Source organism: Mirounga angustirostris, unplaced genomic scaffold (assembly GCF_029215605.1).
Source record: "Mirounga angustirostris isolate CCGP_5_RB_7025 unplaced genomic scaffold, mMirAng1.0.hap1 SCAF_17, whole genome shotgun sequence".
Taxonomy (NCBI): domain Eukaryota; kingdom Metazoa; phylum Chordata; class Mammalia; order Carnivora; family Phocidae; genus Mirounga; species Mirounga angustirostris.
In genome coordinates, this window is record NW_026991725.1 from 1,970,219 (window position 1) to 1,998,049 (window position 27,831).

The following is a 27,831-nucleotide window of genomic DNA, read 5'->3' on the forward strand; positions in this document are numbered from 1 at the left end:
CAAGTGAAGGGGCTTTTAGTTTTCCAGTACATTTCATCAGTAACATTCCGTCTGGTCTTTACAACAACCCTTGAGGTAGAAAAGACAGTTAATATTGTTTATATTTTACAAGGGATTACCAAGAGCCACCAAAGAGACTTGCCCAGTGGCAGAATGGAAACCTAGAAGCTGGTGCACAAACTTTCTGCCCTAGGGTACTCCCTCCGCGCCTCTCCCCACCCCGCAAGCCCTCTTGGGGCTCGCTCTCTCTTTCTTTCAAATTCTGGGCGATCTGAGAGGGAGAGAAGTGTCCCAGGCCCAGATGCTTGTAGTTCTTGGGAGGAAATGTTCCCCCCAAGACTTCCCGTTGAAGATCTGCCTCTGCGGGGTCAGAGCCTGCTGCTGTGGTCAGAGCCGTGCAGTTGCTACTTTGGCTGGGGTGGGGGAGGAGGATGCGGCACAGGATAGGGAGCAGAAACCAGAGCGCTGGCTCCAAAACTCAGTTCTGACTCATTTGCAGGACAGAGAGGCCATATAGTAAAACCACCGGCTGGTTTGGTTTTTTTTTTTTTTTTTTTTTTTTGAGTCTCTCCTAGAAGGAGATTTTGCGTTGTGGAGGAGTTTGGTGTAGAGGTTTGGGGGATCCATAAAGACAAGAAAAACTACGGTCCTAATTACAGAAGAAACAAATGGCTCGGCTGAGATCTGATTCCATCTGTATCCTCTTTCTTGAAGCAGCGGGAGCCCCGATGTGCTTGGTCACATGGCCTTGGGCAGGAATAACTTATAACCATCACTCCTGGAGCACTGATTAGGAGCCAGGCACCCTGCTAAGCACTTTGCATATCCTGTTTTGTTTAATCCTCACCACAGCCCTTTTAAGAAGATTTTTTTTTTTTAAGATTTTATTTATTTATTTGACAGAGAGAGACACAGCGAGAGAGGGAACACAAGCAGGGGGAGTGGGAGAGGGAGAAGCAGGCTCCCCGCAGAGCAGGGAGCCTGATGCGGGACTCGATCCCAGGACCCTGGGATCATGACCTGAGCTGAAGGCAGTCGCTTAACCACTGAGCCACCCAGGCGCCCCAAGAAGATATTTTTATTAGTATTTAGGATGAGGAAGATGACACCCTTAGGTAACTTGCCCAAGGTCACATAGGTAAGAAGTGGTAGAGCCAAGATTCAAACTCAGACTATCTCATTCTCAAACCAATGTTCACTGTACTCCTTGGCCATACAGTACTATTTTTTCACCTGAGAAATTACGGGTTCCTTGACAATCCCCATCCCCAAATTTGGTCTGAGTACCTGAAGGCAAGAGAACGGATTTTGATAAAAGGTAGTGCCTGCTGCTAAGGAACAATAAAATTGGGTCCACCTGGTCTTTGCTCTGGTCTGTTTACCCAGGCTGAGCAGGCGCTGCTTTTTCTCCCTGCAAGTCGGTGTGTGCTCTGCCCTCTAGTGGTTTCCTTGCAATACAACAATGACCTTGAGTGTAACTAACCATAACTTAAGGGTTCTTTTCTTCCCTTGAATAGGATGGCCTTACAATGCTGGGCACTGGTGCACTAAGATTTCTGGAGCACTGACTCCTTCCCCAATCCGAGGCCTAAAACAGTGGTTTTCAAACTTGATGATGTACTTCTGATTCAGTAGTCTGTGGTGAGACCCAGGAATCTGAATTTTTAACAAGCTCCCCAGTTCATTCTGCAGGCCACATCTTGATGTAATGATTTGTAACAGCTCAATTCCCACATTTCCGTGGAATCCCAACCCAAGCACCCTTGAGCTTTGGGGAATCTGGGACCAAATTAGCCACTCCCTTTTGCCAACTTCAATATTGAGTTTCCTGGAGGTCATGGCTTGGATAGTCAGGGAGGGAAGCTGCAGCTGCCCAGGCAGTCAGCCCAGGCTGAGTGAGGTTAGTTCTTGCTGATCTGGCAGGGAGAAAACTGAAGGAAGCTAACATTTAGTGCACCAACTGTGGGCCAGATATTGTGCTAGGTGTTTTCAAATATAATCCTTTTTTAATACCTACAATAAACCGTGAATTTTTTTTTTTTGAAGATTTTATTTGACAGAGAGAGACACAGCGAGAGAGGGTACACAAGCAGGGGGAGTGGGAGAGGGAGAAGCAGGCTTCCCGCGGAGCAGGGAGCCCGATGAGGGGCTCGACCCCAGGACCCTGGGATCATGACCTGAGCTGAAGGCAGACGCTTAACGACTGAGCCACCCAGGCGCCCCTAAACCGTGAATTTATTATTCACTCTTTTGTAGATGAGGAAATTGAGGTGCAGAGATGTTGGGTATCTTCATCAAGTTCACAGCTGGTAAGGGCTGGAATTTGAATCCAAGTTTGTCTAATTCCATAATTCTCAACTGGGGGAGATTCTGGCTACCAGGGCACATCTGGTAATGTCCAGAGACACTTGTGGTTGTCCTAACTGCAGGGTAGGGGTGTTGCTAATTTCATCTAGGGGGCCAGGGATGCTGCTAAGTATGTTACAAACGACAGCCCCCACAACAAGAAATTATCTAGCCCAAAATGTCGATAGTGCTGAGGTTGAGAAACCCTGGACTCAAAGCCTGTGCTTTTGCTCTATGGGCTGGGAGGGTGAGGGGAGGGAGAGTTAGCAGAACAAAGTGGGGATAGGCCTACCCCAAAGGCCTTGGGTAGGAAGGGGATGGGACTTCCAAGATAAGGATAATGGATAATGGGGGCAGCTGGTGAGGTTTCTCTTTCTTCCAAGCTTGGCCAAGGCCCTGCTCAGTTTCTCCCAACCTTGCCAAGTCAGTCCTGGGACTTCACACTAAGTTTGTCCTGGAATGACCCTGACTCCCCAGCTCAGGGTTGGGGTAAAATATTTACCTGGGTCTTCCTGCAGGACTTCCCAGTCAAAGCCCCTGGTTCCTGGGATCAGTGCCTTCCACCTGCAGCCCCTGTGAAGGTCCACATTAGCACCCTTGCTGTGGAGGGTGAGAATATAAATAAAACAAGGGCCAGGTGGCATCTAGGGTAAAAGTGGAGTGAATGGGCAAAGCCAAGAGAGTCCTCTTAGCTGGTCCCTGTCTGGGAAGGAATAGGGCAACTTGAGTAGGGAGTAGGGGGCAAATGGCCTGGGGAGCAGGGTTCTGACCCCAGGAGGCTTGCTTTCCACAGCCATTCCTCTTCTCTAGGTTTGGTTTGCTGCTTCACTGGACCTTCCCCAGCACCTATTCCTGGAGCACCCACAGACACAGCCAGCCGCCATTCTGGGCTTCCCCAATACTGGCCTCCTTCTAGACCTGCGGAGGCAGATCTGAGCTGACTGTGCAGACAGGAAATACCTCTCGTTCCAAGCTCAGAACCTCTGAAGAACTAACCAGCAGAGTGGGGGGGGGGGGGGCGGCGAGAGGGAGGAGAGACACAATCTTGGAGTGAAAGCGGAAAGAACATACAAGCAGGTCCCCCATATCTGGGGTTCCATCTCCTTTCTTCCCTCACGACCCTAGAGGGTTGGGGCGGAGGCGCCGGGGTGGGGGTGGGGGGATAAGGGGATGGAGGAGGGCAGGCCTGGAGGAGGATGTGGTAACAGCTGATTCGTCCCCTGAGGTCACACTTTCCAACAATCAGCTGTTACTGGGGTGGAAGGCAGGAAGTTTCCTTAAAGGCACAATGTTCTGAACGCAGGCTCAAAATTCTGGAGCTCCTAGGAACCACAGCAATTACTTGGTGGTGCCCGTATTTAATACAGAGAAACTATCTCACACCCCAGACTCATCCTTCCGGCTCAGTTACTCTTACACTCAATTGGGAGCCTATGGAAAGGTCATGGACCCCCGTCCACACGTTCGTCTTTGGGGGAGCGGGGTGGGGGCGGGTGGGTGATAAATTGCCACGGGTCCCAGACTTGCCCCTTTAAATAAGCGGTTCAGCAGCTTTTGCCAAGTCATTGGGTTCCTCTCGATTTTGCCCATTCCCCGCCCCCCCCCCAAGGCTCTGATTGGCCCCTGGGGAAGGGGCAGCCTCCTCATTGGTCTCTACCTTTGAAATCCCTTCTAAGTAGGCCTGAGTCAGTGAAAGGCTTCTGGAGGGCGGGACAGAATGGAGTATTAGGCAGAGGATGGGGTTGCTTACCAGTTGACACTTTGGCACGACCCATCCCCTAGTTTCCAACCACAAGTCTTGCTTCTGCCCTCAGGTGAAGACTGTACTATGAATCTTTTGTTAGGAGTCTGCGGCTTGAGAGGCTCTCTCTACGACTGGGACAAGACATACTCTACAAGAAAAGTCTCCTGGTTAGTAAGAGCCCGCCAGGAGAGGAGGACTAGATCTCTCCAGTGAAAGCTAGCACTAGGCGAGGTGGGCAGTTTTCCCTTCCCCAAAAACCCTCAGGAGTCCTCATCCAATGGAAGAGCCTGCTGCGCTAGAGGCTGATTTCCACCTTCAGTTCTACCCACTCCTGCTGCTTCGCCTGCTCCATTTTTCCCTAGAGAGCTATTGCTTAATGCGCAGAAGTCAGCGAATCCGTTTTGGGGTAGTCTTAAAAGAAGCACTCACGGCTCCCAAAAGGTGGGGCTGTAGCCCTTTAAGGACTTCGCCGGGATGGATTCAGAAATGAGTTTAAAAATGCCAACTCACAGAGCGCGCTGGATTCTGGGAACGAGGTGTCAGACCGAGAACTACATTGACCAGTGTGCACTGCAAACACACACGCCTTTACTTCCTTCTGCTCTTTAGGACTCTGGTTTGACGTAGCGCTCTCGAAGCAAGCGGCCTTAGGCGGAGGGCTCAGCCACACCCTTTCATCTATTGGCGAGCTCGTGAGTTGATGGGCGTGGCCTAGCGCAGCTCCACCAGGCAAAGGGGTGGCCTCCTTGCCAATCAGAGCTAAGACGCCCGGAGAGGCGGGACCTGGGCGAAGTGCTGGCGCCCCCGAGTGGGTGTGGTCACGCTGCCCAGCAGTGGGCGGTGATTGGCCCTGGGCGGTGCAATCGCAGCTTGTGCGTCACGACGCCGCCAGCTGATCGGAGACTGGAGCCGGTGTGTGCTGGGCGCAGGGAAGACACAGCGCCGCCGGCCGTGGGGAACGGACGCACTGATTTGCTCCCTTACCCTCAGCAACCCCCCCACCCAGCACCAGGTGGGTGTGAGCTGGGGTCCCGGTCGCACTGGAGGGAACCATGCTAATGGGGTAATGGGGGAAAGTAGGGTCCTGGTGGCCACACCCTGCCCTTCCGGGGGAGGGGTAAGGGGGCGGCGGGGGCAGGGAAGCCTTTGGGGAGAGGGGGCCTGGACTGGCTGGAGTAGTGTGGCAGGAGGTTTAAAGAAAGGGAACGGAACGACAGTCGTGGCGGAGGGTTTTGCAGAGTGGCTAGAAGGAAGACGAGGGGCCAGAGGGTTAGGGGCAGCTAACCTCGGCGCCTCCTGGTCAGCGGATACGAGAACTGGCCTCCCAGCTTGGGGAGGGTTTGGACTGGGCGGGTAGCGGGGAGGTAGTTTTCCTCTACTGGCAGTCAGTTGGTCAGGGCCAACTGAGCGCCCTGGCAGGGAAGGGGTCTCTGGGCGGGCCGGCCCCTCCTCTCGTTCCCTCCAGGGGATGTTATGTAAGGGGGGAGGGGAGAGGAGTAGGGGGCGGCGGTGCGGGGGCCTTATGCAACCCAAAGGTTAGGGTTTCACCGCGGTTGGTGGGGGAAGCGGGCTGGAGGAGGACCTGGAAACTCTAACCCCCCCTCCCCAGCCTAACTGGCCGTCTTGGGCCCAGAGAAGGTCACCTCTGCACCTCCCCCCAGCATGTCCGGTTGTGGGGCCCCTAGCCCAGGCCTGGCCGTGACCGCCTGGGAAGCCGGCTGGCTGGGTGGGGCGCCTGGGTTAGTCATCACTGGGCTCCCTCTCTCCCCACCTCTCGGCCAACTCTTGGCCCCTCCCTATGGCCTCTCGCTAGGCTATCGCCCCCACCTCCCTCCGGCCCTAGTTCCAGCCTCCAACTCATTTGGCCTGTCATCCTGGCTGTCAGACTGGGCTAGGAATTGTCAGGGTGCCAAAGAGTTGATGGAGCAGCTGGTCAGAGGGTCAGTGCCCTGGGCCCACCCCGCCCTGCAGCCAAGGGCACCTGCTTGGCACAGACTCTGAGCAGCCGTTGAGTCCTATGGGCTGAACAGAGCTGGCTCAGACAGAGGAGAGTGGGAAGGAGTTGGACTGGTCACCTGGGGGAAGGAAGATACCACAAAGTTCATGTCTCCCCAAGAGGGTTTTTGTAATTTGAAAACCTCCCACCCCCACCCTAATTTTTCTTACCCTCTGAGTATAGACCTCTCAAGGCAAGACTGCCTTTGGCTCCTCACACTGGCATGGGCCATGCCCTTGGACTGAGTGTCAGCACGGACCCGCCCTCCCCAGCTCTAGGCCCTCAAGCCTGCCACGCCCCCAGCCCCCTCCCTGGGCCATGCTGCAGGGCCCGGCTTTTCCTGCTGATTCATGCGTTGGAACTGTGGGGGCGGGGCTTGGAACTTGGAACAAAGTTCAGACATGGAGGGGCCGGCAGACAGCCTGGAATTCATACCAGATGTACCCGGAATGCGCAAGCGGAATGCCTGGCATTTAAGAGTCTTGGGGAAGCTGCCCATCCACCCTGCCCATACCTCCCTCCCCTCCAGCCTTTGGTCCCCTGTCCTCTCCTCACAGTCCCTGGAGGCTCTGCTGACCTTCCAAACTCTAGACCTCCTCCCTTCCTCACTCTTCCCCAGATGTAGGCCCCCAAAACTCTTCCAGCTGAACTCCCTGATCACTGAACTCACATTTCTGGACCTAAGGTGTAACTTCTCACCTAGTACCTGGGCAACTGGTGGAGTATGTCCAGGGTTCTAAGTCCAGCCCTCTCTGAATGCTGAAGAGGCTCCATGGATAGCTGGGGCAAGGAGGGGTGAGAGCAGACCTGGGTCTCTACAGCCTTCGGTTCTGGAAAGAGGCACAAGGAAGTATGTTTAGAGCTGCCTCTTGCTTCTTACTGAAGTTAACCGCTCCTGCAGGCCCAGGTCAGAGCCAAGAACGCTTTGTTACAAGGTTGAGCATCTGTTGGAGCTGGACTTTGATGGCCAGTGGGACAGTGTCCCTGTGATATGGCCCTGCTCAGATCCTTCCCATTTTTTCTTCCTTTTCCTTTTAGGAGCGTGTCCCTCCCACATCCTCACCTGGCTGAGCCGCAGTAGTTCTTCAGTGGCAAGCTTTATGTCCTGACCCAGCTAAAGCTGCCAGTTGAAGAACTGTTGCCCTCTGCCCCTGGCTTCAAGGAGGAGGAGGAAGAGGAGAAGGAGCTGCTTTCCCCTTCATCTGGAAGGTGACAGAACTGGGGCTGGGAAGGTCCGAACAGTGGGAGGGAAGGGGACCTTGTTCAGTTGGAGAGCCTTCAGCCAGATTGGCCCAGCAAGAAAGAACAATTTCAGATTAGAGACCCTGGTTGGTTTGGGGAATAGATGGCTGTGACCAACCAAGGATAGTTGGTCTACACTGGTGTGACAAGAGGAGGATGATGACAGGAGCAAAGAAAACTGTCTACCCTTTTACCCAGATGTCTTTCTTGGCCCTCCTTCCTTGTCTCCCTTTCACTCCTACTGCCTTTCCAGGTGAGGTCCAAAGTAAATTTCTTCTTCAGGAAAAAGGTCATACCGAGACTCCCATCTGAGTAGTCATCCCCATGCTCTTACCTTTTCCTCTATTTCCTTGGACTGGCCTAGACTCTAGATTCAGGAATAATCACCTATGTGTGGGACCCTTAGACCTCTTGTCTCAGCTTCTCCACCTGTGAGATGGGGAATCACATGGTTGAGTATGCAGGAGGGAATCAGAAGCCTACTTCTACAGGCTACTCAGAGCCTGGGCTGTCCTCTCCCTGTGGGTGGGAACAAAACAGCTTTTCACATAAGCTATTGCCCCTCCCCCCCCATCCATGAACACCATAGCCGAAGGGGGTGCTAGGGTTAGACCAGTGCAAGGGGCCGGGAGGAGCTCAGTCTCTCCATTGACATCCCACCATGCAAAGGTGGCCCCAGGCTTCCTCTGCCACCCGAAACAGGACGGCAGCCCCTGATGGGGTTGCAACTGCTGTTCCTGTTTCTTTCCTCACTTTACCTTCCAGGATAATTTGTGAGACCCTGCTCCGGCTTGTGCAGGCAGACAGTTCTCTCCAGCAACGAGGAGAGGTGGGTTATGGGATGTGACCCCCTTTGGGGCATCAAGCAGTATAAACCTACCACCCCCCAGCTCCTGATGCAGTCTAACTCTTGGGGCTCAGGCTCTGGTGTGGTTCAACCATGACCCAGTCTCCCTGCCTGAAGGTGGCCAAATTCAGGGGCTGTAGGAAGCTGTCCTGTTGTGGAGCCGGAGGTGTGGAGATAGCGGGGTCCTAGTCTCCATTTATGAGAAACAGAGATTTAGGGGAGAGTAGATCATTGAACCCACCCTCCTGCAGCCTAAGCTGGATGTGTGTGGGACTGCGGTGGAGGGGGTGGGTAGACTGAGTCAACTCATAGTCTGCAACAAAGATTGCTCTGTCCCTGGACATTGCTTCCATCCTTTCTTCCCCTCCCCGCTTCGCTGGCCACAGAGTCTCCCTCCAGCCCCGGGTATGTGGCTCTGCCATCCTCACCCATCATGAAGTAAAGATGAGGAAGAGCAGCCTGGGGACACAGAGGCAGGCAGAAGACCAGTGAAGGACCAGGCCTGGAGAGCACAGGGCCCTGTCTGGGCACCCCGCAGAGGGGACCCATAAAGGGCAGGAGCACCCCAGGAGGAGGGAGGACAGCCAGCTCCCAGCCATCTGCCTCATTCACTATTTCTCTCCAGTGTTACTTACTGCCTCCCTCAGAGATATGAGACTGTATTAAATTGTCCTGCGGCTTCATTCTCCTACTTCTCCCTCCCTACCCTGTAATTTTTATATAAAGCAGCCTCAAGGAACAAGAACCAGCTGTGAAAGGACATACGAAGGAAATTCATAGAAGAAATTCAAAATGGATAAAACCATGAAAAACAAAGTGTGTTTCATTAGTAATTAAAGAAAGACAAATATAGCTGAAAGCATTTTTCCCTTAGCAAACTATATTTTAAAAAAAGAAAGACCCAGTATTGGCAAAGTAATACTAAAATAACACTCCTATACATTGCATATGGGGGTGCAAACTGGTACGGCCTTCCTGGATGTCAGTTTGGTAATATGTCTCAAATACCCTAAAAGTTTCCATCGCCTTTGACCTAGTCATTCTACATTTGGGAATTTATCCTGAGAAAATAGTTAAAGATTTAGTCGCAAGATGCTCATCCCAGTATTGCAATAGAGAAAATGAGAAGCAACTGTCTGATTGGGAATTCATTTCTTTTCTGCTGTAATGAAAATTTGCAATGGGGGATTGCTTAAGTAAATCATTGTATATCCATCCAGATGGTGTACCGCACAGCCATTAAAAGTCATGTAGAAGAACATTTGACTGGAAAGAAAAATGCTCTTTGAATATTAAGAAGGTTATAAAAATAATGTGTATTATGTGATCTCAATTTTGTTTTTTAAAAAGATGGGTATATTCTTGTATACATAAAACAGATGAAAAAGACAAAATGTTAATGGTGGTTATCTTTGCACAGTGGAACAAAGTCATTGTAATTCTCCTCTTTGGCTTTTCTGTAACTTTAAAATTTTCTATATTGTGTATGGTTTTCATGTAATAAAATTTAAAAGAATCAGTGTAATTTTTTTAAAAGCTTGGAGAGGCGGGTGTGGAGGAATCCAGGGGTGCCCCTAGCCCTTTGGACATAGTGGGGTTTTGGTGAAGAAAAGGGGTTGTGAGAATGTGGACAACTTCATTCTCTGGGAGTAGCTGGAATCTGCCCTTTCCATGTATGGCAACGGCGCTCTGAATTACTGGCTTTCAGCCCGCTAAGAGGTGTGGAGTGGAGTAAGGAAAACAGTAAAAACCTGTCACTCTTCAGGAGTTGGACGATGGGGGAGGGGCGCAGATTTTCCTCTCCAGGCTGAAAGGTTCTAGAATCCTATCAGTCTTTGTTATTCTCTGATTCTGCCCCAACCTTGAGGTGACCCTGTGTGGCCTCTCCTTGCCGCCTCAGATTGGAAGAGGGGATTCTATTCACCTACCGTGTGCCAAGCCCTTGGGGGAGGGGTGCTTTTCAAGACTTCGGTGTTGAGTGGTTTCCTTTTGCCTCCCCTTCCTAATAGCAAGGCTCCTCTGTAGGCCCCCAAAAGTGGTTGGGGGAGGAGTCCCCGGTAGGTCGCCTCTCCAAAATGGGAGCTGTTGTTCCGTTTGAAGGTACAGCGTAAAGGAACAGGACTGTTGGAATCATAGGGTCGCTATGATGTGCTAAAGGTCTCCAAGGAAGCGAGGTCCCCCCACAGCTGGGACGGGGGGTGGTGCGGGGCAGGGCGGTGGCGATGTTTAAGCATGTGCGAGCGGGTGTGCGCTGGCCTCTACCTTCAGGTCGGGGAGGGTGCAGTGGGCAGAAGGATGACCAGCCGGTGAGAGGTTAGCGTGGGGAGAGGAGGTGAAAGACGATGGGGCGGGGCCTGTGGGAGTGTCAGGTGAGATTAGCAACCTATTGCTGGAGCTCCGAGGGGTTTGGGACCCATGGCGTTGGGGAAGACCCCTATCGACATGCTGGAAGTCCCCCTGAGCTCGGTCGCCAGGCTTGGTCCCCGGGAGCCCCCAACCCTCCATCGCCGGCTAGGGCGGGACGCGATCGGCTGCGGGGGCTCCGGGGCGTGGCCCCACGGCTGCTCCAATCGCCACCTAGCCGAGTGATGGGGGCGTGGTCAAACCCTGGAAAAGTTGGAGCGGATGCCAGAGGCGCGGTGGGCCGGGGAGGCCGAGGACCTGTTCCTGTCCGGAAGCCAGCGCGCAGTCCCCGCAGCTGGCATTGGATGAGTCCCGGCTGAGAGCGCAGGGGTCCAAGGGACTGAACCGGATCTAGCCCGCCCACCAGGCCATGGCGTCTTGGGGGCTCCTTGTGACCGGCGCCTCCTTCGCCGCCTTCCGGGGGCTGCACTGGGCGCTGCAGCTGCTGCCCGCGCCGGGATCCGCTGCCCAGGACCGTTGGAAGTGGCGCAACATCTGTGTCTCCCTGCTGCACAGCCTGCTCGCAGGGGTTGGGGCGCTGCTCGAGTGCGGGGTATAGAGGTTCGGGAGGCACCTGGGTGAGGGGTGGAAAGCTGAGATTGAAAGACCCGGCGGGCACCTTCAAAATCGAAGCCGGACCTCGACAGTCTGACACCGGGTGGGGGTGTGAATGGGGGGGTGAGCGTGCACAGCGGGAGAATGGGGTCTGAGTCTGCACGATGCTGACCATGGTCCCCCCCCCCCCTCCTACAGGCTGTTGGTGTACCCTCAGATGGCTGCCGACCCGATTCACGGCCACCCGCCCTGGGCCCTGGTGCTGGTGGCTGTGTCCGTGGGTGAGTCTGCAGGGAATGCCGGGCCATTTGGTCGGGGAGCAACCTAACAATGGTAACTCCACGTCCCCTTTGCCCTCTCCATAGGGGTCAAATGTTTCTGGCAGCTTTGCTGAAGGAAACAGGACCCAGAAAAAGGAGGGGCTGAAGATTCCTCTCCAGGAGCTACAACTTAGGGGAGGCCTAATGCCCCTCCCCCTCGTGCCACACCCATAGGTTATTTCTTGGCCGATGGAGTTGACATACTGTGGAACCAGACCTTGGGCCAGGCCTGGGAACATCTGTGTCATCATTTGGTGGTGAGACTTGGGGAAAGGAGACACAGGAAGGGTGGTATGCTCAGGCTGGGGTCCCCAATTTCTCTTCAGGTTTCTGTCCAATGACTTCCCAGAGTCTCTGACCCCTGTGGGTGCTTGATCTCCCCAACCTTGGGCTGGTTTGGGGGAAGAGGATTGACTGCTAGCCCCAGCTGGAGTCTGAGCACTGCCTGAGTAGCTTGGATTCCCTGGGGGGTCCCATCTGATTGCAGAAATGTTGCATACGGAGCTTTCCTGAGAAAGGGGAGTCCCAGTATAGGGAGTGGGCGTGGGGCATGAAAGCCCAGGCATGGAAGTGTGCAGATGCTGCTGCTGCCCCAGGGGAGAGAGCCTCTGGGCCAAGGCTGCTCCTGTCCTATGGAAGGGTTATTTTAAGGCCATTCAGGCCCCAACATAAGGGTAAGTATAAAGGGCAGGTTTTTGATAGGGTGCCACAAAATGCTTGGGAGCCCCTGTCTTAAGGCCTGGGATATTGGTCCATGATGCGGGGGGGAGGTCATGGAGGGTCCTCTGACCTCTGACCCTGGTTCCCCAGGTAGTGAGCTGCTTCGGCACCGCCATTCCGTCCAGCCACTATGTGGGCTTCTCTATGGTGTCTCTGCTCCTGGAGCTGAACTCTGCCTGCCTGCACCTACGACAGTTGCTGCTGCTTTCTCACCGGGCCCCATCCCTGGCCTTCCGCATGGCCAGCTGGGCCACCCTGGCCACCCTGGTCCTCTTCCGCCTGGTGCCTCTGGGGTGGATGAGTCTGTGGCTGATCTGACAGCGACACCAGGTGCCGCCTCCTCTGGTCGTCCTTGGTGCAACTGGGCTGGTCACTGTGGGTGCCCTAAGCATCACACTGGGTGTCCGTATTTTGGTCAGCGATGTCCTGCGGTCTCAGCCTCATCCACCCATCCCTGGGCACAAGGAAACCAGGGGCACAAGGAGATGTCGTGATGGTGAGCTTGTCACCAGGGATGATTCCACTCTCAGCCTGAAAGACTAGAGAGAGGCCTCAGGCTCCTCTTCTGCCAGTCCTGGGAGAGGTAGGGCCAGGACAAGGAGATGGTGGTGTACAGTGTACAGTCCTTCATTGGGGTAAGGACTGGACTGAATTTTCAGTATCTCGGTCCCTCTTCCAAGTCACTCACACCCCTCCCCCATTCCTAGGATCTGAGAAGAAATGCTGATGTTCATGGATGGGTGGGAAACTGGGCTGTTGTTCAGTGAATTCCATCATCAGATGACTGCTTCTTCCAGCAAACTAACTCGAGGTACGGCCAGTGCTACCAATAAGGGGTGGCAGGAGGCATGAAGCTAAGTGAAATTGCCAAGGACATCCTCTACTTTTAACACAGGAACAGGTGAAGAAAGGTGAGGTCCTATTAGGACCGGAGAGATCTAATGTGGAGGGGGTGGGTTCAGAGGGAAGAGAGGTCTCACCTGCAACCAAATTCTAGCAGGGGGAGGAGGCCACAACAGGTGCTATCTGTAGCAGTAGGGATGGACGTACTAGTGGCCAAGAAACAGAAGAACTGGACCACTAGAGTCGCGGCTATTTCTGGTTCTCAAAGCCACACTACTGTGTTTGTACTTACTGCTAGTCCTACTGCCTTTTAAATTTTTAAAAAGCCCAGCATCTGCCTTTTAAATTTTCTTACTATCTCCTGACCTTTTCTAAGAAAATGCAGATTCTTTTTTTTTAAATATTTTCATTTTTTATTATTTATTTGAGGGAGAGAGAGTGAGAGAGCATGAGAGGGGGGAGGGTCAAGAGGGCAAAGCAGACTCCCCACTGAGCAGGGAGCCCGATGCGGGACTTGATCCCGGGATGCCAGGATCATGACCTGAGCCGAAGGCAGTCGCTTAACCGACTGAGCCACCCAGGTGTCCGAAAGTGCAGATCCTTAAAGGAATGAGCATGGGACTAGGTCTGTCTTCTTAGGACAGTACTGAAGTCCAGAGCCATAGCAGGGACTTAAACACCCATTCTGGGTGCCAAGTGTAACGTTTTCCAAGGTCCAGGCTTTCATGGAAGGATGAAGGCAGGGGTAGAAGTAGATGAGGGAAGGCTTTCACTTGCCTGCAGAGGGATTAAGGAATATCTGACTCTCTACTAGGATTCATTTGCAAGCTTGTCCTCTCCTTTCTCCCATGCAACTTTTTTTTTTAGAGGTGGGGGCAATAGGAGAGAGAGAGAGAGAGAGAGAATCTTAAGCAGGTTCCATCTCACAAACCTGAGATCATGACCTGAGCTGAAACCAAGAGTCAGGTGCTTAACCGACTGAGCCACCCAGGTGCCCCTGGGGTAATTTTTTAACCATCCAATTTTCATTCTCTCATCTCACTTAAGAGACAGGAAAAATTCTTTTTTTTTTTTAATTTTATTTTTAAGTAAGCTCTACACCCAATGCCAGGCTTGATCTCACAACCCTGAGATCGTGACCTGAGCTGAAATCAAGAGTTCAACGCTTAACTGACTGAGCCATCCAGGCGCCCCTCTCCCCTACCACTTCTGCTGTCTTTTCTTTCCCCTATGGCACAAAATCTCTCCTTTCTTCAGGCAGAACAGCCAGGTTATGGAAAGTGTAAAGCAGATTAAGACTGCTATTCTACTAAACAATGGACAGAAAGAGATAACCCTTAATTATCCACAGAAAAGATACATGAGCAAAAGCAAGAGACAGGAAGATTAAAACAAAAAAATTCTGCCCAAAAGTTGAGCTAGAGAAAGACAAAAGGGATGATAGAAATAGACATACATAGATTGAGGGACAGAAAGAAAGAGAAGGATCACGTGTATCGAAGAGACAGAGGTGAAGAGAGATGGAGGGCAAGACAGGGAATCCCTGGCGAAATGTTAAGAAAGACTGTCATGGATGCTGACGGGAACCAAAGTCACAGAACTGGTAAAATGGGCATAAACAAAGAGGACAAGAAAAATAGAAATAAAAGCTGACAGGAAGGGACCCCAAGGGTGCAAGGCACAGATGGTCTAGACAGAGAAATAGAGTGAGTGACAAAGAGGAACAACCAGACTCAGGAGAGATGGAGGGAAGAGAGGCATTTTGAGAGATTGGCAGAGCGAGAGAAGAGAGGGGGGGAATAGAGATGAGGGGAATTAGTCAGGGGAGCTGAGAAGCAGAAGAACAGAAGGTGGAGGAGGCACTCAATGGAAAGATTCACTGGCAGAAAAAGAAAGTAGGAAATATGTTGAGTTGGAGACGGGCAGAAAGACAAAGGACAAACAGCTACAGTGCAAAACACAAAGAGCCTGACAGGAACTGATAGGCAGAGACTGGTAGGAAGATGAAGAGAAGTCAGAATCAGGGATGTAAACTGAGATGGAAGAATAGGCAAAGGGACTGAGGAGAACCACAGAGAGGGAAAGAAGGGGGTGGGGGCAGACTGATTAAATAAACATCCGAAGGAAGGGAGCACCTGGCTAGCTCAGTTGATAGAGCAGTGTGATCTCAGGGTTGTGAGTCTGAGCCCCAGTTGGGTGTAGAGATTACCTAAAAAAAATAAGATCTAAGAAAAAAAAAAAAAAAAAAACCCAGACAAACAAAAATATCCGAAGGAAGGAACAAGGAAAAAGAGGAAATAGATGAAGAGAGGAAGAAAGAAAGAATAGAGATAGGGAAAATTTAAGGGGGGGATTGTGTGAGATGCCCATCATAGAGTCATTAAAGCACAAAGGGAAGAATAACAAATAGAGACTGAGGAGAAATTGCCACAGCTGGAAGCAAATACAGGCAGAACATAAGAGCAGAGATATTTCATGTAATCAGACAAAAGCCAGAGAGGTAAAGGTATAAGAGTTGAGATAGTAGAATTAGTAGAGTGAGAAATAGTAGAATTCTCTGGGTGCCTGGGTGGCTCAGTCGTTAAGCGTCTGCCTTCGGCTCAGGTCATGATTCCAGGGTCCTGGGATCAAGTCCCACATCGGGCTCCCTGCTCAGCAGGAAGCCTGCTTCTCGCCCTCCCACTCTCCCTGCTGTGTTCCTGCTCTCGCTGTCTCTGTCTCTGTTGAATAAATAAATTAAAAAAATCTTTAAAAAAAAAAAAAAAAAAAAGAAATAGTAGAATTCTCTCAGAGTGTGTGTGTCCTTAATAGAAGTAGCATCTTCAAAACTCAGTCTGCCATCTTCACTGAATGTCTTGATTAAGAAAAACATTGTCTTGAGTTTTCAAAGAAAAAGAAATGTGGGGTGCCTGGGTGGCTCAGTTGGTTGAGCGACTGCCTTCGGCTCAGGTCATGATCCTGGAGTCCTGGGATCGAGTCCCGCATCGGGCTCCCTGCTCGGCGGGGAGTCTGCTTCTCCCTCTGACCCTGCCCCCTCTCATGCTTTATCTCATTCTCTCTCTCTCAAATAAATAAATAAAATCTAAAAAAAAAAAGAAAAAGAAATGTGGTGGGGCACCTGGGTGGCTCAGTCATTAAGCGTCTGCCTTCAGCTCAGGTCATGATCCCAGGGTCCAGGGATCGAGCCCCGCATCGGGCTCCCTGCTCAGTGGGGAGTCTGCTTCTCCATCTCCCACTGCCCCTGCTTGTGTTCCCTCTCTCACTGTCTCTCTGTCAAATAAATAAATAATAATTTTTTTAAAAAGGAAAGAAATGTGGCAAACCCATGGCAGGAATCTGTTCCCTAAGTATGTGTGGAGGTCAATATTGATTCATTGCAAGCCCTGCATGTTTTCTTTTGCCACTGTGAAATTCATGGTTCCAGTGAGTACCCTTCCAGGTAACAGCCGATAGTATCTCTGAGAGTTGTCAAGACCTTGACCATTATGGACATATGACTGTTTCTGTGGGTTAACTAGTAAAATTGGTACAGGAAGGGTGAGATTAGCTACTGGTGGGGGTAGGACAAAAGAGAACACCTGAAGAATTTGGGATCACACAAATTTTCATCATGGTGACCCAGTGAAACTTCAGGAAGGCAGGACTGCATTATAATTATAATTGATTAAGTAGATATCAAGTAGACCAGTTATAGATAGTGTGGACAAGATATAGATGATGGGTCCTAGAGAGGCACGGTCAGTTGGGTCCCTAGAAAAGAGAAGCTCAAAAATGTAGAGGTTGGCAAATGCTACATTTGGCACCATGAGTTGGGTCACTGTGGCAGTGATCTGTCAGACCTCATCATGGCCTAGTGAAGTGGTCCCCAAGACTGATTCCATGCCACCAAGCTACTGGCTGATGAATTATTTGTCTTCTGGCACAGGGGAGTGACTTTCTTGGATGGGGGACATTGGTATTTTATAGTCTCGAAACACTATCCTGATCATAAATTAATAAATTGCTATGCAAATAATTGCATCAGTCTTTTGTGAATGCAGTCTCTTTGAGTCACTTCTTCTTGGCTCTAGTGGTCTGATTTATAATGAAACACTGGATTGTGGAAGCTTTGCTTTGGGAAGGTCTCCTCTTGGCACCAACTTTTTGATCTACAAAGCCCGCAAGTGTTCGAAGATCCTTCACTATCAAAAAGCAAACCCAATTTGTTCAGTGGAATGGGCTTAGAGCAAGCAAATGGATTCAGACAATTTAGACTGATTTTCAATGCCAAGGTTTGAAACCCAAAGAATCTTTCAGCCAAATTAATCTTGAGTTAACAAGAAAATTAAACAGAAATCTCCATAACTGAGTTGTCAAGGCTTTATCTTATATAAAATCTGGATGTGTCAGGCTGAAAATTAGGAGCCCTCACTTAGCAGGAAAGTACATAAGGGAAGCTATTCTTTAAAGAACTGCTCTTGTATTGAAATGAAATGTTTGCTTGGAATCACTAACCTAAATTCACAGCATCCCGAGCTGAACATCTCTTGTGCTTCTCCCACATGTCACTCACCTTTTATGCTTTTTCCTATTTAACCCCACTCGATAGATAGAGACTAATCCCATTATTTGGATGAGAAAACTGAGGCTCAGAGAGGTTAGATAATTTGCTCAGTTTTACCCAACTAGTTAGTGAGTGACAGGGTCTGGACTCAAACCCATTTTTTCCCCATTACATCACCTGTGGCCAACGTCTGCTATTTTTGCCTGCCTAGCACTGTAGAGATTTTCCTTTAAAAACCACCCCTCTGGGGCACCTGGGTGGCTCAGTCATTAAGCGTCTGCCTTCAGCTCAGGTCATGATCCCAGGGTCCTGGGATCGAGCCCCGCATCAGGTTCCCTGCTCTGCGGGAAGCCTGCTTCTCCCTCTCCCACTCCCCCTGCTTGTGTTCCCTCTCTCACTGTGTCTCTCTCTGTCAAATAAATAAAATCTTTAAAAACAAAAACAACAACAACAAAAACCACCCCTCTTTCATGCCCCTGTCCATGGGCATGTGACCTAGGCCTAGCCAATCAAAACACCGTATCATCTTTCCCTGAAATGAGTTCATGACACATAAGCAGAGCTTCTGAACCTCAGCACCTTGACTTCTGCTAGAACTTTTGGGTAAGATACCCCATGTGTGCTAACATTGCTAAGCCAGTAGGATGCAAGAGAGCTTCCCTGAGCATGAAGCAACCACAGAAAGAGGGGGCACAGATGGAGATCTCTATCGTCATTTGAGTATCTAGATCAAACTCTGCCTGAAGCCAGAACTTCCCTGGCATTTCAATTACACAAGCCAAAAAACTTTTGATTTGCTTACGTGAGTATGGGTTCAGTTTGTTTTCCCTTGTAACTGTGAGTTTGTTGTTGTTTTTTTTATAAAGTAGGGTGAAAGACGTCCTTTTTTTTTAAAGATTTTTTACCTATTTATTTGACAGAGAGAGACACAGCGAGAGAGGGAACACAGGCAGGGGGAGTGGGAGAGGGAGAAGCAGGCTTCCCACCGAGCAGGGAGCCCGATGTGGGGCTCGATCCCAGGACCCCGGGACCATGACCTGAGCCGAAGGCAGACGCCCAACCGACTGAGCCACCCAGGCGCCCCTCTCCCTCTTTCAACATCACCGTTACTCTGCTGGTTACTTGCTCCCCTCAGCAGTTTGTCCAAACATTGTTTGCTTCAAGCTCCTGCCCTTCCTTCCCTAACCCCAGCTCTTCCCCAAATCCAAAGGTTTCCACCCTGACAGCAAGCAAGGGTGTGGAACTGGGGAGGTCGAGGGGATGTGGGCAGGGAAACAGGGGGCACGGCCTAGGTAGGGCAGCTACAACAGCCCTTCCTTGACATATACTGAATTCTAAAAATTCATAATGAATTTTGCATTCTGCTTCAAAGTCTCTTGCTATGTTTTCATATAAAATACCATATGAAATTACTTAGAAGTTATAATACTTTTTTTAAAAAGATTTTGTTTATTCATTTGACAGAGAGAGAGAGCACACAAGCAGGGAGAGTCGAAGAGGGAGAGGGAGAAGCAGACTCCCCACCAAGCAGGACCCTGGGATCATGACCTGAGCCGAGGCAGACCTTTAACTGACTGAGCCACCCAGGCAGCCCAAGAAGTTATAATACTTGATTTAAAATTTTTTTACAGAGGCGACTGGTGGCTCAGTCGGTTAAGTGTCAGACACTTGATTTCAGCTCAGATCATGATGTCAGGCTCCCCGTGTCAGGCTCTGTGCTGGTCATGGAGCCTGTTTGAGATTCTCTTCCTTGCCCTCTGCTCCTCCCCCACTTCTCTCTCTCTCTCTCTCAAAATAAGTAAATCTTTAAAAAAAATAAATAAAGGGGCTCCTAGTGGCTCAGTTGGTTAAGCATATGCCTTCATGCCTTCTGCTCAGGTCATGATCCTGGGGTCCTGGGATCCAGCCCTGAGTCAGGCTCTCTGCTCAGCAGAGAGTCTGCCCGCTCCCTCTGCCCCTACCTCCCACTTGTGCTCTCTCTCTGTCAAATAAATAAATAAAATCTTTTAAAAATAAATAAATAGGCATGCCTGGGTGGCTCCGTCAGTTAAGCGTCTGCCCTCAGCTCAGGTCATAATCTCGGGGTCCTGGGATCGAGCCCTACATCGGGCTCCCTGCTCAGCGGGGAGTCTGCTTCTCCCTCTGCCCTTCCCCCTGCTCATACGCTGGTGCTCTTTCCCTCTCTCTTAAATAAATGAATAAAATCTTAAAAGTAAATAAATACATATGTGTGTATATATTATGTGTGTGTATATATATATATATACATTATATATATATATATATTTTTTTTTTTTTTACAAAATATCAAGTGAAATTGTCAGTTTTATGATCCAGGAAGATGTGCCCATTTTATTCTGTGTCTCCAGCTATTACTGGCACCACTTTTCTTCATTTCTCCTTTTTTTTTTTTAAGATTTTATTTATTGATTGATCAGAGAGAGAGAGAACACAAGCAGGGGGAACATCAGGTAGAGGGAGAGGGAGAGGGAGAAGCAGGCTCCCCGCTGAGCAGGGAGCCCGATGCAGGGCTCGATCCCAGGACCCTGGGATCATGACCCGAGCCGAAGGCAGACGCTTAACGACTGAGCCACCCAGGCGCCCCCAGTCTGTGATTGTTAAAATGCAAATCTGATCGTGTCATTTTCCTGCTTGATGCCATCCAGATGCTCCTCTTTCTTTTTAAGATAAAGGCATGACTCATGATGTGGCTTATAGTGTTCTGCATGATCTACCCTTGTCTACTCTCCAGACTCATGGTACTTTGTGTTTGGCTATTTCACTCTTTCTTTCTCAGGACCTTGTACAGGCAATGGCCAATGCCTGGTAGGCTTCCCATTATCCCCTGCTCCCATCTTTCTGGCTCCCCTCCTCCTACCCCACACCCTACATCTTATATACTCTCACTTTTTCTTTTTTTCTTTGTTCTTTTCTTCTTTTTTACATTCTCATTTTTCAGTACTCATTTCTTTTTTTTTTTTTAAGATTTTTTTTATTTATTGAGGTACTTGGGTGGCTCAGTCAGTTAAGCGTATGCCTTCAGGGCTCAGGTCATGATCTCGGGGTCCTGGGATCAAGTCCCACATCGGGCTCCCTGCTCAGTGGGGAGCCTGCTTCTCCTCCTCCCTCTGCCTGCTGCTCCCCCTGCTTATGCTCTCTCTCAAATAAATAAATAAATGAAATCTTTAAAAAAAAAGATTTTTTTATTTACTTGAGAGAGCAAGAGCGGGGGTGGGGGGAGGGAGGAGCAGAGGGAGAGGGATAAGCAGACTCCACACTGAGCACGGAGCCCAACATGGGGCTCTATCTCACCACTCTGAGATCATGACCTGAGCCAAAACAAGAGTCGGGTGCTTAACCAACTGAGCCACCCAGGCAACCCTCAGTGCTCATTTTCAACATGTCTTTTTCCAAAGAAATGACCATGACCCTCCCCCTATAATTAGGTCAAATCTCTCTGTACTTTTCATTGGAAGTACTTATTGCAAGTTTAATTAAAGAACCAATTATGCACATTTGAGGAAAGCCTCTAACATGGTATATATAGTAAAAGAAAAATGGGGGAAAACACACAGAAAGCAGAGACTATGCATGGAGAATAAAATTTCAGAAAAGCTCTTATTGTTTTCCTCAGAGAGACCAGGAAATATATTGTAACCATGAAATAAGAACTAGCAAAAAAAAAAGACATTCAGAGAAAACCAAAAAGAGTACTTTGAAATTAAATGTAATACTGGAAATGAAAAATTCATGGAAGAGTTGGAAGAGAAAATTGAGCGAATTTTCCAGAATTAGGAGAGAAAAGATGAGACAATCATGGGACCAGTGCAGGAGACCCAACATCAAAATAATGGGACGAAGTGCCTGGCTGGCTCAGTCAGTAGAGCATGCTACTTTTGATCTCAGGGTTGTGAGTTCAAGCCCCATGTTGGGTACAGAGTTTACTTTAAAAAATAATAATGGGAGGGGCGCCTTGGTGGCTCTGTTGGTTAAGCGTCTGCCTTTGGCTCAGGTCATGATCCCAGGGTCCTGGGATTGAGCCCCGAATCGGGCTCCCTGCTGAGCAGGGAGTCTGCTTCTCCCTCTCCCTCGGCCCCTCCCCCTTCTCGTGCTCTGTCTCTCTTTCTCAAATAAATAAATAAAATCTTTAAAAAATAGAAAAATAAAAAATAATAATAATCGGAGTCCCAGAAAAAGAGAACTGAGAAAAAAAGAGAAAGAAAATCATTAGTGAAGTAATGAAAGACAACTCCTCAAAACCAAAGAACATGAGTTGCGGTTATTACATATTGAGGGGTCCGTGGAATGCCCAGTCTAGTGAAAGAAGATAGATTTACATCAAGCAACATTATAGGTAAATTTCAGGACATTGAGATTAATGTTCTAGAGGGGAGGGAGAGTTACATACAAACACTGGGAATAAAAATGACTTTGGAATTCTAAACAGCACACTGGAAGCTAAAAGGTAACGGAGTGATGTCACCAAAAATTTGAAGGAAAATTATTTCAAAGTAGAATTTGATACCCAGCCAAACTACCAATCAAGTGTGAGGGTTATCCCCCCAAATTCATTTTCCATGCACCCTTTTCAGGTAACTACTAGAAGATACACTTCACCAAAAAAAAGGGGGGGAGTTAAACAAGAAAGAGGAGCACACAGATGAAGAAAACAGGAGAATCAAGATAAAAGAGAAGAAAGGACTTTCCAGGATGATATTGAATGGGGATCCTAGGAAGAGAGCTGTACAATAAGCAAGCAGAGAGGGAAGCTGGCATACTACAGTGGGTCATAAAGCTCTGGAAGGTACCTTTTGGAAAAGGTGAAACTGATAGGCTGCCTTATATGTCTGCATATTTGAGAAGAGATTTAAAACTAATGAGGAGCCAGGGGAGTAATTGCCAAAGAGTCTATAGAAAACTGAACAGATGCATCTGTCAACTATAGACAAAATGAACAGTTGCTTAGGAAAGGAAATGCAGTCATTGTTGACTACATGAATGAGCTGCGAATCTGTGCATAACATTTGTATAGACAGGCATAATAAAGTTTTTTTGTTTGTATGGTTTTGTTTTGTTTTGTTTTACATTAAAACCTCACGTGAATTACTGATGATAGACACACAAATGGCAGGTGAAGGTGAGTGCACTAAACAGGGGGACAGGAGAGGTAATAACTTAGGGGGAAGGTTCAGGAGAGGTGTAGATTCTCAGACTATGTTTGACCAGTTAAAAGACTTGAAGAGAAGTTCTTAACTCTTTTATCTAGATTCTCCCCTATAGGCTGGATCCTTAGCAAGAGGAAAACGTCTGCCCAGGAGGTGGGCCTTGGCACAGCCCTCTGTACCTGGGGAGTGAGGAACTAAATGAGAGTCTCGGAGGCTGGGCACTCACCCAATACTGCTATGTCCTCCTACAGCAAGTGGGGAGGGAACCTGAGGTTGTGGCTTCTAGAGCCAGACTGCTTGGATTACAATCCCAAACCTGCCACTTATTAGCTATGTGGACTTGGGCAAGTTACTTGATTTTTCTGTGCCCCAGTATCCTCATCTGTGCAATGGAATGACAGTAATAGGATTATCATGAGAATTAAATTAATTAACATGTGCAATGTGCTTAGAAAAGTGCCTAACACAGAGTATAAGGGCTGGCTATTGTTATTACATGCACAATTACATAAACACTGCTTATAAATCTTTCCAAAATTATTCAATAACCAGATTGGGAGAATGGTAGTGGGAAGGATATACATATATTTGGGAGGCTAGCGGGGAGAGTTGGATCTCTATTTTCTGTAGTGGAAAGTAAGTAAATCTCTGAAAGCAAAAGATCAACCATAGCAATACAGGGACACCTGGCTGGCTCAGCTGGCACAGCATGTGACTCTCAATCTCAGGATTCTGAGTTCAAGCCCCATGTTGGGCGTTGAGCCTACTTAAGAAAGGTAGCAATACACACTTATTTGGAGATATGAAAATAAGCGCCAAAATGATCGGCTAAAATTGGTGAAAGTGGTTTTCTTTGGAGAGGGAGAAATGGGCAGAGGGAATATTAGGCAGCTGTTCTTTGTAACAAATTCTATGAGACTGTATAACTTTGTAAAAACTGAAACTAAAAACATTAACTGTATAACTAGCTATTTAATATCCCCATCTAGAATGCAAGCTCCCAGCAGGGATAGCCTCGGTCTGGTTGGCTGTCTTCTGTATCCTGGTACCCTGGCAAGGCCAGCACCTGGAGGTGTGTGTTAAACTTTTGTAGAAATAAATCTTTAAGTGAATGTATGCTTTGAAAAGACTTACTGCGTTGTATAGGACTTTGGACAAGATAATCTCTGATGTCTCTGCCAGTTCCATGATTTTTTTTTAAAGATTTTATTTATTTATTTGAGAGAGAGAAGGAGAGTGAGAAAGCATAAGGGAGGGGGAGGGTCAGAGGGAGAAGTAGGCTCCCCACCGAACGGGGAGCCCGATGTGGGACTCGATCCCGGGACTCCAGGATCACGACCCGAGCTGAAGGCAGTCGCTTAACCAATTGAGCCCACCCAGGCACACCAACGATTTTTTTTTAAGATTTTTTAAAAAGATTTATTTATTTATTTTGAGAGAGAGAGAAAGTGTGTGTGTGCAAGCAGGGGCAAAGGGAGAGGGAGAGAGAGAGAATCTCCAGCAGACTCCCTGCTGAGCTTGGAGCCTGCCACTCCTTGATCTCATGACCCTGAGATCATGACCTGAGCCGAAACCAAGAGTTGGACGCTCAACTGACAGCCAACCAGGCACCCCTCTGCCACTTCTATGACTCTAATCTACCTTCCTCCTTATCTCAATTTCTCTTAACCCTCTTGCTACAGTCCAAATTCTTGTTTTTCTTTTATGCCTAAATTTTCAAAAGAATGGTTGATTCCCATTGTCTTCATTGTTTTATGAACCTCCTTGGCAACCAGGAACCTTACTGTCCCATTATTTTTCTGAAACTGCTCTCCTCGCTCAGAGAATTCTTTCTTGCCAAGATCATGTCCTTTCTCTGTCTTCCTCTACTTCTTGCATCATCTAACACGGTAGAGGGCTTCCTTTTCTTCAAGCTCTTCCTTCCTATGGGCCTCTCCCAACCTTTCCAGCTATTACTTCCCTGGCTTTTTCCGGCATCCTCCTGTTCCAGACTGTGTCTCTGGGCTTCCTCATCTGACTTTCTGTCATTCTTTTTATGGCTTTAGTATCAGCTTTGGTCTGTTGATTGAATATCCAGTCTTAGCTTCCAGACTCAACACTTGTGTATTTCTAGCCAGAGGACTCCTTCATTTATATAACCCACAATCACCTTCAAGTCCAGTTTTTTTTTTTTAGATTTTATTTATATATTTGAGAGAGAGAGAGCACGAGAGAGAACATGAATGGGGGGAGGAGGGTCAGAGGGAGAGGGAGAAACGAGTCCTACCCAGGGCTCAATCCCAGGACCTGAGCCAGGCAGATGCCCAACTGACTGAGCCGCCCAGGTACCTCTCCAAGTCCAGTTTTAAACTCCATAAACAATGAGGAGACTGGTTTGGATGTAATGAATGGTCCATAACAATGACAGGTAATATTTTCTGTTCAGATCTGTTCTCAGCTTTGTCGCTTTGCTACTCAACTGAGCTTCGTCAGACTAACTCAGACTATGTTTGACCAGTTAAGAGACTTTAAGAGAAGTTCTTAACTCTTTAAGTCTTAAAGTTTCTTCATTTGTAAGTTATTCCATTTACAAAAATGTTTTCCAGCTTTAAAAGAAAAAGCTTGGAAAACATTGGCAAATAGATCAAATTACTGGCAGAGTCAAAATGCTGCCAAAGCTCTGGAATTCAAGACTAACTACAGCTTAGGCCAGATTTTCCCATCCAACATTATGCTTCTTAGAGATGATATAGCAGTATGGTTAAGAACATAAGCTCCAGGGGCAGCTGGCTGGCTCAGTTGGTAGAGCATGCGACACTTAATCTCAGGGTCATGAGTTCAAGCCCCATGTTGGGGGCAGAATTTACTAAACAAACAAACAAACAAACAAAAAACCCATATGTTCTGGATCCAGTTGCTTATGGTGAGATAAAATCTTTTCTTTCCTAGATTTTATTTATTTATTTATTTGACGGAGAGAGAGAGAGCACAAGAAGGGGGATCAGCAGGCAGAGGGAGAGGGAGAAGCAGGCTTCCCGTGGAGCAGGGAGCCCGACGTGGGGCTCGATCCCAGGACCCTGGGATCATGACCTGAGCCCAAGGCAGACGCTTAACCGACTGAGCCACCCAGACGTCCCTAAATAAATAAAATCTTAAAAAAAAAAGAGCAGCTACCTTGTTGGATTATTGTGACAATTAAATGAACTAATGCATATAATGTTGTTAGACAAAACCTGACACATGCTTTGTGTAATTAGCCATGTGACCCGAGGCAGATTACTCAATCATTCTGAGCTTGGGTCTCTCATCAGTAAAATGGGTATAATAATAATAACTATCTTCTAAGGTTGTTTCGAGGATTAAATTAGTTTATTTATTTATTTATTAGCTTTTTATTTTGAAATGATTTTAAGCTCACATTAAAATTGCAAAAATGGCACAGAGAGCATAAAGATAAACATATAGATCAATGGAATAAAACAGTGTCAAGAAACAAACAAATGGTCAACTGATTTTTGACAAAGGGGCCAAGACAATTCAAAACTGAAAAAATAGTCTTTTTAGCAAATGGTACTGGGACAACGGAATACGCACATGCAAAAGAATGCATTCGGACCCTATCTCACACCACACACAAAAATTAACTGAATGTGAATCATAGATCTACATGTAAGAGCTAAAATTATACAACTATTAGAAGAAAACACAGGAGTACATCTTTGTAGGCTGGATTAGGCAATGGTTTCTAAGATTTGACACCAAAGTCATAAGCAATAGAAGATTTGATAGGTTGAACTTTATTTAAATTAAAAACCTTTGATCTCCAAACAACCCATCAAGAAAATGAAAAAATAACCCTAAGAGTGAAAGAAAATTTTTGCATATCAAATAAAGGACAGGGGACTTGTTTTGTTTTGTTTTTTTAAAGATTTTATTTATTTGAGAGAGAGACAGAGAGAGCATGAGCAGGGAGGAGAGGGAGAAGCAGGCTCCCACTGAGCGGGGAACCCGACATGGGGCTCAATCCCAGGACCCTGGGATCATGACCAGAGTTGAAGGCAGACACTCAACCAACTGAGCCACCCAGGTGCCCCAAGGACTTGTATCTAGGATAAAGAACTTCCAGAACTCAATAATAAAAAGACAACACAATTTTAATATAGGCAAAGGATCTGAATAGACATTTCTCCAAAGATTTATATATGTATATAAATTTATATATGTATATAAATTTATATACGTATATGTATATATGCGTATGTGTGTGTACGTGTGTATATTTTGAGGATGAACCTCAAAAACATGCTAAGTAAAAGAAGCCAGTCATGAAAGATCACTATTGTATAGTACTAATTATAAGAAATGTCTAGAGCAGGCAAAACTATAGACTCAGAAAGTAGATTAGTGGTTGCCTAGGGCTGAGGAGTAGGAGGTAGGAGGACTTGGGCAGTGAGTGCTAATGGGTACAAGGTTTCTTTTTGGGATGATGAGAATGTTCTGGAACTAGATAGTAATGATAATTCCACAACTCTATAAATATGCTAAAAATCATTGGATTGTACACTTTAAACAGGTGAACTTTATGGAATGCAAATTATATCTCAATAATACTGTTTAGAAATAGTACAGGGGCACCTGGCTGGCTCAGTCAGTAGAGAACATGACTCTTGATCTCAGGGTTGTGAGTTAGAGCCCCACGTTGAGTGTAGAGATTACTTAAAAATAAAATCTTAAAAAAAAAAGAGGGGTGACTGGGTGGCTCAGTTGGTTAAGTGTCCTACTCTTGATCTCAGCTCAGTACTTGATCTTGGAGACAGAAAAAGAAATAGTACAGAGAGTTCCCATGTACCTTTCACCCACTTGGGAACTTCTTACATGACCAGAGCAGAAAAATCAAAACCAGAAATCGACATTAGTACTTTTAACAAAACCACAGACAATAGTAGGATATTACCAGGGTTTATTTATTTATTTATTTTAAGATTTTATTTATTCATTCGAGACAGAGATACAGAGAGAGAGAGAGAGAGTACGAGCAGGGGGAGAGGCAGAGAGAGAAGTGGCTCCCCACTGAGCCAGGAGCCGGACACGGGGCTCGATCCCAGGACCCTAGGATCATGACCTGAGC

General features: G+C 48.0%; 1 protein-coding gene and 1 non-coding gene across 3 annotated transcripts; both read left to right on the top strand.

The window, feature by feature from the left end:
* The first annotated feature begins 4,966 nt into the window (after window positions 1-4,966).
* LOC123854393 (uncharacterized) lies at window positions 4,967-9,939 on the top strand. 2 transcript variants are annotated; one of them, XR_008507219.2, is made up of 3 exons: window positions 4,967-5,102; window positions 7,125-8,157; window positions 8,562-9,939. It is a non-coding gene; the product is annotated as an uncharacterized LOC123854393 (transcript). The 2 variants fall into 2 exon arrangements; XR_008507220.2 differs by having other exon boundaries at window positions 7,125-7,295; window positions 8,094-9,939.
* A 571-nt stretch (window positions 9,940-10,510) lies between these two features.
* Window positions 10,511-15,790, top strand: TLCD2 (TLC domain containing 2). Its single transcript, XM_064583639.1, is given in 4 exon segments — window positions 10,511-11,124; window positions 11,332-11,414; window positions 11,628-11,710; window positions 12,264-15,790. Coding segments are annotated over 4 exon segments (795 nt in total). The 5' UTR covers window positions 10,511-10,948; the 3' UTR covers window positions 12,717-15,790.
* The last annotated feature ends 12,041 nt before the right edge of the window (window positions 15,791-27,831 follow it).